The sequence below is a fragment of the Seriola aureovittata genome, chromosome 14 (assembly GCF_021018895.1).
Source record: "Seriola aureovittata isolate HTS-2021-v1 ecotype China chromosome 14, ASM2101889v1, whole genome shotgun sequence".
NCBI lineage: Eukaryota > Metazoa > Chordata > Actinopteri > Carangiformes > Carangidae > Seriola > Seriola aureovittata.
The window spans coordinates 24,525,001-24,536,218 of NC_079377.1; the positions used below are offsets into that span (position 1 = coordinate 24,525,001).

The 11,218-nt window shown below is 41.0% G+C and overlaps 1 protein-coding gene across 2 annotated transcripts in view; it reads left to right on the forward strand.

Moving 5' to 3' along the window:
• The window catches only part of epas1b (endothelial PAS domain protein 1b), a 48,385-nt gene extending 38,704 nt beyond the window's left edge, over positions 1–9,681 (forward strand). For both annotated transcript variants that reach the window (XM_056396089.1, XM_056396088.1), the window contains 7 exons: positions 174–391; positions 649–759; positions 961–1,499; positions 1,611–1,707; positions 2,548–2,641; positions 2,745–2,921; positions 3,348–9,681. In XM_056396089.1, the coding sequence (XP_056252064.1) occupies positions 174–391; positions 649–759; positions 961–1,499; positions 1,611–1,707; positions 2,548–2,641; positions 2,745–2,921; positions 3,348–3,499 (1,388 nt within the window). In that variant the 3' untranslated portion in view covers positions 3,500–9,681. The remainder of the gene's footprint in view (positions 1–173; positions 392–648; positions 760–960; positions 1,500–1,610; positions 1,708–2,547; positions 2,642–2,744; positions 2,922–3,347) is intronic.
• Positions 9,682–11,218: the final 1,537 nt, after the last annotated feature.

An 11,218-nucleotide genomic window follows, 5' to 3' on the forward strand; every position in this document is an offset into this window, starting at 1 on the left:
GATTTCTACATAGGCTAAGGCGTCCTGTTGCTGTCCAGTCAAAAAAGTAACTTCCTGTAGCCGTGGTGATGTTTAAGTAATTATCTGTTTTGATTTTAGCCAAAAGTTGAAGCCTCATGTGGCATCAGCTGTTTTACTCTTCACCCTGACCTCCGTCTCTCTCTCTCTTGCAGGTCGCCCTCAGTTCGAGGTGTCCGCCGCCGCCGCTATGCTCCCTCCAGGACCTCCGTCCTGGGCCAGCGAGAGTCACAAGGCGGCCCCTCCGGCATCAGGCCAGACCGCGGCTCCGGTCCCGGTTCCAGGCGACATGGCTAACATGGCCGGTACATTCACAGTGCAGCAGAACCCGCCGCCGGGCAGCGCCACCCCGAGCCTGAGCAGCTGCTCCACGGTGAGGACGAGGACGGAGTGTTAAAATGAAAAGAGTGATTAGTTAGTGGGCGATTGACTGGTTGTTCTTTCTGTGTTCAGTGAGGCCTGGGGGGGGTGAGGGGGGTGGGGGGGTAAAGGACACCAACAGTGGGCAGTTTGTGTGAGAATAACGGGGGTGGATATTTGGAAGGAGCAGTGAATACCGTCTTTGTAAAAACTCACTTCTCGCTTCTTGTTTCTGTATTTCCTGTTTCTGTCCCCCCCCCCCCCCTGCAGCCCAGCAGCCCAGGTGATTACTACAGCTCAGTGGAGAGTGACCTGAAGGTGGAGCTGACGGAGAAGCTGTTTGCTCTGGACACAGAGGGCAACAGTCCTGCAAACACTGAGGTGGTTTTTCCTCTTTGTCTCTTTGTGCTGTCAGTTCATTCATCTGAATAACGAGGCCTTGACTTTCCTTGTCTCTCCTCCTCTCTCAGAGGAGGTCTCTTGGCATCAATCTTCTCCGTTTGGGTTTGAACTTTGGTCGATCTTGTCTAAACTACTTTTCGTTTCATTTCTAACAAACCATGTCATCTTTCACTTTCCCAGACGGACTTAAGCGACTTGGACCTGGAGACTCTGGCTCCTTACATCCCCATGGACGGAGAGGACTTCCAGCTGAATCCCATCATCACGGAGTCCGAGCCCCTGGAGGGGGGTCCGGCGGGATCCATGGGGAGCAGCAGCAGCCTGCCGCAAACACGCCAGGCATCCCATCAGAGCTCCAGCAACATCGCCGGCCTCTTCCAGCCCCTGTCCTCCCCTCCTCAACCCCAAGGCCACTACCAGCCCCAGCCAGCTGCAGCCTGGGCCACAGGGGAGAAGAGAGGCTCCAGCCATGGGACCGTGAACCCCCGCACGGGGTCATACATGATGGGTCACATGCAGAATCCCCCGTACCAGGCCCCGGCCAGCACCCCTCTGTCCTCCATGGGCGGCAGGCAGAATCTGCAGTGGCCGCCGGACCCTCTGTTAACCTACCAACAACAACAACCACAAGCCACCAAGGCCTACCGCATGGACACTTTGACAGGAGAGGCGCGCCCGTCCTGCCAACAGAACATGACGCACCTCATGCAGAAACAGAGGTGAACAACGGAGGTTGAAGCGAGACAGTTAAAAAAAACAGTTTCTAATTAGAGATGTTTGTGTCTTTGCATTGAATCAAGCGTTAACTCTGTGCTCATGTGTCCGTGCAGGTCCATTGACAATTTTATACAAGCCTACAGAGACATGAGTCCCGCCAGAGTGGCCATGACCAACAACTTCAAGCGCTCCTTCACCCAGATGGCTGTGGTGAGTGTCTCTGATGAAGTCCATGTTTTTCATTTGAAAAGAATCATTACGGGGTGAAAATTATCAGTGTGCCGGTGCGTTAGTGATGAGCTTTCAGAGAGAGAGAGAGAGATAGAGAGAGAGAGAGAGAGACAGAGAGAGAGAGAGAGAGAGACACAGAGAGAGAGAGAGAGAGAGAGAGAGAGAGAGAGAGAGAGAGAGAGACAGAGAGAGAGAGAGAGAGAGAGAGAGAGAGAGAGAGATTCTCGTGCTCAAACCAACTCCACTTTTTTGGTTTTCCATCGTGCAAAACTTTTGAATATTACCTGCTACATTTCTTTTTTATTTTTTGTGTCAACTCCGCCAGGGTTAATGGCTAAAAAAATGTTTTCTGACCTTTGACCTATGACCACCAAAGTCTAATCAGCTCGTCCTTGAGTTCAGGTCAACGTTTTTACCAAATTCGAAGAAAAAGGGTGTTACCGAGATATTGCGCTCACAAGGACAAAACCGTGCTTTGTGAGGTCATAGTGACCTTGACCCTTGACCTTTCTAATCAGTTCACCCCCGGCGTCCTAATGAATGTTTGTGCAAAATTTGAAGAAGTTTCAGTCCAGTATCTGCAGTTGAAAAAGAAGAAGCAGCTCATGATAAATAGAGAAAGAATGGAAGACTTGCAAACTGGAATTGACTCTAATTAAAGACGATATGCAAAAGTTTTAACACCTCATATCACGTCTTCATTGATTGATATGGAGATCAAGACTGTAAAGGTATAAAGATGATGAAGGTCAGTTTCTCACGCTCTTCTTCGTTGACAAACAGCTGATCGAGAATCCGTTTGATCTGACTGTGTTTCAGGGTGAAAGTAAGGCGTCAGAATTCACATGGAAAAAGATGAGGGGCGACGGCTGTGTCGCCATGGATCGCTCCCTCAGCGCAGGATCACTGACAGGTAACAAGGCGTGTGAGCCTGCGGCAAAATATCACGACATCATCATCATCATCATCATCTCTGTCTTTCCCCAATCACCTGACCTCTCGCTCCTTCCTCTCAGAGTCGGGGATGAGCAGGATGATGTCGGGCAGCATGCCCTCGTGTCTCAGCTCCCTGCAACAGCACAGGAAGTCTCAGTATCCTGGAAACGGGATCGGCGGCGCCAGCGAGAAAGTGTTCTCCCAAAAGAGCTGCAACTACACCGATTACAACATGCTGCCTTCTAACAAGCCCGCCGGTGAGTTGACCTGACTGTGAAGAGAGTTAAACTACCAGGAAACATATCGAACATCTGGAACTCTTCCAGTTTCTGATTTAGTTACTAATAGGCTGCATAAAGAAATCTCCTCATGGACTCATTTTATGCTTTAATTGATTCATTAAGCTCATATAAGATACAAATGTGCCAGTGCATTAATAATATTTCAACCTGTTTCCAGTGCAAATCAACTGGTTTCACAAGAAGTTTAGTTTTTCTTCTTTAAACTTTAAAGATTTATTCTCAGTTTTAATGGAAACACCTCAAAATGTGGCAGATTTTCTTTGCTTCTTAATGTTTCTGGGTCTCTGCTTGAGTTCAAAACGACCAGATAAAGTGGAGATTGTCGGTGTCTTGGGCCTGTTTGTGTTGAATCACTCACACGGATCCTCTGTCATTTTCCAGGTCTAGCTAGTCGTTTGCTGGGCCCCTCGTTTGAGCCCTCCTGTCTGCCGGAGTTGACCCGTTACGACTGCGAGGTCAACGTCCCGCTGCAGGGAAACCTGCACCTCCTCCAGGGCTGTGACCTGCTGAGAGCCCTGGACCAGGCCACCTAGAGCCCCAGATTCAAACCCCACCATAGACCCGGACTTAATCCCGGCCCTGAACCTCGACCTGCAACCCGAGACTTAGAGCCTAAATCTTTACCTTCATACCTCTGGGTTTTCTGAAAGCCCTGAGGTTAAGCTACCTATAGGGAATGGTATTCATTAGCTTATATGACTCGGCCCCTCACTGGTTCTCTCTGTAGTTCTGTGCCTTGACCATCTAAACAAGCTGAGATATCAGGGTCAAGCCATTTACGCCCCTGTTGTTCCCCCCCCCAAACATTTGACTCAAATCAGACGCAGGTTGACCACCAATGTGCGAACGTTGCCCTGCATTGAGCCGACCGCACACACACAGGACCCAGACATGTAAGAAAACGCGGGTCAGTCCAAAACGATGCCTGACCTGAGCCCTGTGTTAAAGTCTCGACACCGGGACGTCTCTGGTCACCGCCGGGTCTTTGGTGCAAACGGGGTATTAGACACACGATCTGCCTTAAAGGCCAGCTCTGCCCAAACACCTACAGCCATACGCCGCGTCATACCAGCTGTTTCCTGCCGTGACTTACGTGGGAATCCATGACCATGCTACACATAGGCACACGGGGCGGGGAGGGGGGGGGAGGAGGGGGGGATTCAAACCTACAACACTGTCTCCTCTGCAGAACTACAGCCCTGATATGAACTCTATGCAGCTCGGTTCCCAGCCTTACCTTCTCTCTAGCGGCTAACTCGTTCCGCTCCGAGAAGAGGATGTTATACTACCTACACATTAACAGAGACACTGTGTTCTTTCACTTCGTGCATTTGACCAGCAGATAGACCCCAGACCACTTTTCTAGTTCCAGTCAAAGCCTCGAGCGAGAGCTGGGCATCGTGAATCGGTTCTGACTCGTAGACATTTTAAAATCAATAAGAACCGAGGATTCTTTCGAAGACACGCTCTTTGATTCCGTTTATTGATTCCCAAACTTTTTGATCGAAAAAAAGGTGCAATATGCAAGATCGGTAACCAATACAGCAAAGCGCTGGTGATAGCAGTTGTTCCCAACATTTGCATCTGTTTTCCTCTTAGATTGATTCATTTTAATGATCATAGGGATAAAACTTAATTAAATCACATGAAACAGGCAAAAATTAGTCTAAAGTCTGGGAAAAAATAAATAGAAATCTGTCAACAAGAGCAGGATTTTATTTACTATAAGCATCATTGTTATCTCCTTGTGACCACGCAGGAGAAATTATAATATGTCAATAGGAAAAGTATTATTAACCTGCTTAATGCACAATTTTAACTTGAAGCAATATTTTGCGAAATGGAACTTTTCATATCCGAGTTGTGGCGTCTGTAAAAACTGCCGTCACGTTTAATTGGAACGATATCACGAGAGGAGAAAACCCAGGTTTATTCACATGGCTCAGTGGAAACTCAGAACATTCACACTGTGTTTTGTCGACTTTTAAAAATCGCTTCTATTTTGCACAAAACTGCAATTTTTTGATGACTGAAATTACATCGCTCCAGAATCTTTAAGACTAGGAGTTTGCGATTTCCAATTGAGGTAAAAAAAAAAAAAAGAAACATTTAACTTGTACGTGATGATGTAGACAATAATTTCAACGTCTTCAAAATGCTTCACTGCTTCTTGAATCATATTTAGATTTGAGGATCTGGAATCAATGAGCAGAATCAAAGCCTTCATCACACACTCATCAACCTGCCTCTTCATCTCCCAGCTCATCACCTGTAGTTCAGTGATTCTCTGACTCAGAACATCAGTTTGGGTCAGTTTTAATTACACATGCATTATATTTTTTATTTTAGTTATTATCATTAGTCTATACTTCTGTCATTGAATTGAGACACTTTAACTTTTATCAGATCTCCCCACGTTATTTAATCCAAATCGACAGGACACTTTACCGTATCAATACTGCGTCGTTTCTCCTCTCATTTATTTTTTTTTATGTCGTTATTCTACCTACCTTTTTTTTTTTTGTGTCTATCTCACAGACACAATAATAAACATATATTGCAATACATGTACTCTACTGTAAGTTGAATATTGTTAAGTTTTAGTTTTCCTTTTTTTTTTTCTATCTCCCTTTGATTTATCTTAACATGTTTCTCTCACTCTCACCTGTTCATCAGGTGAGTAGCTCGTGTGACTACAGGGTTTGTTCTTATTGTGCAATTAATTCAGTTATATAGTCAGCAACAAAGCTAGCTTGTACAAAGGAATCTGGCTTGCACACTTACACTGTAAGAGTTCACTTGATTATTTGTCGCAGGCTTACACAAACACACACACACACACCACACACACACACACACACACACTTCATGCAATACAGAAAATCCAGGTGTGTGCACAGATTATATAAAGGGGGCGGGGCAGACCGCTCCTGCAGGTTCAGCGTTTGCCCTTAACAATAGTATATAATTTTACTTTCTGTTATGTATTTTTATTTTATCCATTATCAGACTTTTGAAACTTGCTCGACTTGTGTAAAACATCATAAAAAACTTTCTATTGCAGCTTTATTTGAAAAGATTGCACTATCTGACTAAAAAAAATAATTTAAATGTTTATTTAAAACACATTATAAAGTTGTAAGACTGCAACATGCAGTTATTTTGATTTTAAATTTGATTCTTTTCTCAAAAAATTGATTGTTTTGTTTATAAAATTTCAGAAAATGGTAAAAAAAAAAAAAAAATCCCTTTAGTCTGAGTTAATTTATTCTTTTTAATCTGATTATCAGTCCAAAATCCAAAGACATTCAGTTAACTATACAACAAGTAATAACAGCGGGTGAAACATGCAAAAGCGGAGAAGCTAAACATCTTCCAAGGAGAGGTCAGCCCCCCCCCCCCACCCCCCCCACCCCCCTGTGCACAACATTGCACAAACCAGTGTGAGGTCAACTATAATCACTTCAGACAACACATGCAGTACATGTACATAGCAGCAGCAGCAGCAGCAGCAGCAGCAGCAGCCTGTGAAGTGACTTGAAGGTGGAGTGTATGTGTATTATTCTTTGTGATTAGGACAAGGCCAGTTTTTCTTCTAATTCATGAGAGTGGCTGCCAATACCAGAAATAAATCAACAGAATGACGATGGACTAAGAGTAGGATCAGTTTTCAACTAATAAAAAAAAAAAGTTATTTTCGGTAATATCATCATTATCATCAAGTTCTCACCGTTTCTTCGTCTGTTCTCTCCTTTTCTTAATCTCACTGTATTTTCTCGAGGTAATTGTCTTTTGTGTGGTGACCACTTTTGAGTATGGATTATAGAGCTTTGTACACATATAAGTTACGTATTTAAAAAAAAAAAAAAAAAAAAAAAGACAAAATTAATGTTGAAGATAGTGTTTTTAGTGTTTATGTGTCCTGGTACTTTGTCCTTATTTACCCCTGTAGATCCCTCGCAGTGCCGTTTCCTCTCGTGCTGTTTTTTCCGTGTTGTGACTTTTCTTTTCTTTTTTTTTTTTTAATTGTCCTCCAGAGTTTTATCCTTAAAATATCTATTGAATCTGTTGGCTGGCCAGTATTTTTTTTTTTTTTTTTTTTTTTTTTTGTTCTTGCTTTAAGAAGATAAAACGAAAAACAAACAAACAAATAAACAACAGAAGAAAAAAAAGTTCAGATTTAAAGATAAATATCAGTTTTCTAAGTTTCACTTTTCAGATATGTAGCATTTTGAATATTGTAAAGAAGGTGAAGTTGCCACATAATTAATCATAGTTTTCCAGTTGCATTTACTATATATATAAAAGCAATGGTGCTTCATAGACCATGTATGTGTCATTTTAAGAACTTTTATCACATCTCTTGGATCCACTAACACTGTATTTTTTATGTTCTCCGCTTTGTGTCATGCTGAGATGTTCTTTAAAGTTCATTTGAATCCATATAATGTGCCTTATCATGACTTCCTGGTTGTCTCAACACATATCTGAGTTCACCCTTCAAGAGCACAGATGGTTTCCTTACAACCTGTAGATGACGTCCTTCAACCCCTGGGGGGCTATTATTGAAGATAATCCTAACTCAACGTTGCATCTTTCAAAGTTAAACATTTTAAAGTCCTATTATCTGAGAGAGTAGCATCAAATTTCAGTTTTTGTTTGTTTTGTTTGCAGTTTTAATTTGACTGTATCTCCTAATGATAGTTGCCAGATATTATAGCAGAAGCTTTGCATTTGTTGGATCTGCTCGACTTTTGTCTTCGACTGTCACAGTTGGGATGATTTTCATAATGAACCCTCAGGTTCTGTTCTTAGTGACGGAACATGCAGAAGAAACCTCATAAATTCCAGTAGAACGCCCATTAGAACCCACTGTAGATCCCCTGGTGATGACGAGTCAAATTTTGGTTTAAGGTTTTTAAGGAAATGGATTCCCCAGCTCATCAAAACGACCTAACAGTCTGTCTGTTGATGAAGCTGCTTGTGGGTTTTTAGGTTTAGTTGAATAAGACTTGACTGCACATGAAAGAGTTTGTTCCATTAGTTTTAACAATGAAGATCTAAAATTAATATATTTTTTACAAGCTGGGTCTTTTTTTCAGGCTTTGGCTGTTCCACCAGTTACTATCAGATTTTTTGGACCACCTTAATTACTCAGACGTGGGAATGGACTGTGCTACATCATGATAATTCAGATGTCTAGAAAGGTTTTAACATAATTCACAGTTTAGGTATAAGACAGTATCTAAAACTGAACCTTTTAGAAGTGATAGCAAAGAAATCCAAAGCTATGAAGATTTAATCCCTGTTGTAAAAAAAACACATGATGTTTAATTGGATTGGAAATGGACATTATCCTGAGACGGGCTGAGAAACAGGGATGAAGGAGACATGAGTGATGTGGAGTTGAGTGAAACCTGAAGAGAGATACATCCTGCTCAGCCTGCCCACTGATGCATATCTCTCCGCTCGACACCATCACTCATCTGTTTCTCCTCTCACTCCTCCCTCTCTCTTCACTTTCCTTTAACAACATCAATTCATTTGTTTTCTCTCCTGATATGTCAGCAATTACTTTATACATGAATATGTCCAATTTAAACAATATTTCAAAGTAAAAAACCTGCAAATGGAGCTACTCTTATTTGTAGGATCATTGCGTAGCATTTAAAGATTTTTAAATGTTTTGTTTTTAAGTCATTATAATTATTTTAATTGAACGGTTCAAGTGCTAAGGCGACTTTCAGAGGCCAAAGAGGTTTTAGGAATTTACATTAAGTGCTTTGAAACATGCACATGGAAGAAGAACAGCACCTCAGATGGGTTTTTTAGCTGATGAGATTTGACCTAAATTGCGTTCATGTATGTGGAAAGAGTTGGTTAGATGGAAGTCGATTTTAAAAATGTGTCGACAGAGGAGAAGCCCCAACCCCCCATTTTTAAGCCAGTTTCTGCTCCACTAGCTTCGGACGGAGAATTCAAAATAGTTTATAAATCTTTTACACTTCAAAGTTTTAACCGAGATAAACACAAGTTATTTTGTTAGCATTCAAGAACTACACATTTCTTGGGCCTTAAACCTTTGTAGAAGGTGTCATTCTCAAATGCTAATATTGTTTTATCCTTTCTAAAATGAAAAAATGTGAAAATTTGTTGTGTGTTGTAGTAAATATTTGTCCATCTTAGAATAGAGATAGAAAACACCATGAACCGGTGTCTCTATCTCTATCAGCAATCACTGAAAAAACGCACGAGAAGCGAGCGCTGGTGAAATAGATGCTAACCCAAAAATGGGCGGGGCTTCAGTTCTCTTTTTTAACTCTAGAAGGCCTATCACCAGTCCCAATCATACTGAGCTGCTTGAAGGGGTTCTCCCAAAACAAAAGTGATGAAAAGTTTCAGGTTTTAATCCGCTCAGTCATCGCATCTTCTTTAAAGACACTGTCAGCATTTTGTCTCGTCTCCTGTAACAACAGCGTTTTTATTTTTCCTTATGGGATCCATGTTCAGCTACTTCTGTTTTCGTCAATGTCATACAGTACAGTTATATTAGCTGATTTTGCATTTTTTTTAATATGCTAAAAAAAATTCATATTGATCTTATTATTATCATATATTGTTATCATTGTTATTACTATATGGGGAATTTAACCCGTTAAGAAGTTTGTGTTTCTGCACTGATATCTTATTATTAAAGCATACTGATCTTACCCTCCCTCATAGGCTTCACGTGTGGTTTATTGTTGTTCATTTTATTTTACATGACCTCTCATGTTTTGTTTGAAGGATCATTAGCAGTTGTAAATGAGTTGTAATGAAGAAAATGGTTAATAATCATAGATTTTTTGTCACTGTTAAAACATCTATTATTTTATTTTGGCTGAGGTGATTAATAACATAAACACAAATAGCTAAACAAAAGTTAAATTTTCCAGTTTTTAAATTATTGATACCATATTGATACTTCAAAATTTGGCCTCTGTTTATGAAGAGCAGCAGCTTATTTCTGTCTAGGAACTGTGGAAAACTCAGATACTGTAGTGCTGTTCAAGTGTTGTCTTATAATATTTTCAACTTTTATGGTGAAATAAATTTTTTTATTATTTGAATGTTTCCATAAAATAACATTTCCTTGCTAAAAAAACCAGCTAAAATCTAAAGGTCTCCAACACTGCAATAAATAAATGTATCGTCTGCATAAAAATTTATATTTGCAGCATTAAACTTTCTCCCCGGTTAATTTACAAATAAGGGGTGCTATTGCAGAGCCCTGTGGCACCCCTCTGCTAAACTTTAGAATTGCTTTTATTAGCATTGTTACTGTTGTTAGTTAAAAACTGTGCGTCACTAATCGTCATATTTTAGATCAGTTGAATTCTTAATTCTAATTTCTTAGAATTTTAATTATAAAAATGCATTTGGCATGAAGTTAAAACAAAAGTGAAAAGGCGAGATTTCAGAGATGCAGAATTTTTTTTATTTTTACCTGGCAACAGATACTGTATATCTGATGCACTTACGTTTAGTGTAAAATCTTAAACTGAAGAAAATAGTACGGAGGAATATTCTGTCTGGAGCATAGTGAAAGAAAAGTCTCTCAAAATGGAAATACACATTGGTATAAATACAGTAACATCCTGCACCAAAATATTGTACTTGGTGACTTTCTCCTTCTGGCTAGGAGCCACAGTTTCTTCAACTCGTGCACCTTTCACCCGGTACTTCATTTATCCACCTTAAAATATTCCTCTGACAGGCAAGTGTTTACCAGATGATTCATGTTTTCACATGCAAGCCTGTGTGTGTGTGTGTGTGTGTGTGTGTGTGTGTGTGTGTGTGTGTGTGTGTGTGTGTGTGTGTGTGTGTGTGTGTGTGTGTGTGTGTGTGTGTGTGTGTGTGTGTGTGTGTGTGTGTGTGTGTGTGTGAGAGTGTTTTAGTGTTTGAGTTGTTCTTCAGCCAGTACAGTGCTCAGTTCAAGACCATTTAGCAGTTTCAAACATGCTAATTGAAGAACATTCTGTAACAGCCTGTTCTGTGGTTTTTGTTCCTACCTCTTTACAATCTCCATTTAACTTTGTTTTCTTTGGATCTTTTTGTGTGTCTGTGTGTGTGTCTTTGTGAGGACCACCATTTTGTTTCAGGTTGAAGACTTGAGGGTCCACACAGGTACGGAAACACAGATACCTGAGTGTGACTGTTTTTCTCCATCCATTTTCATTCCAATACCAACAACCACAGAACAGACATAAAAA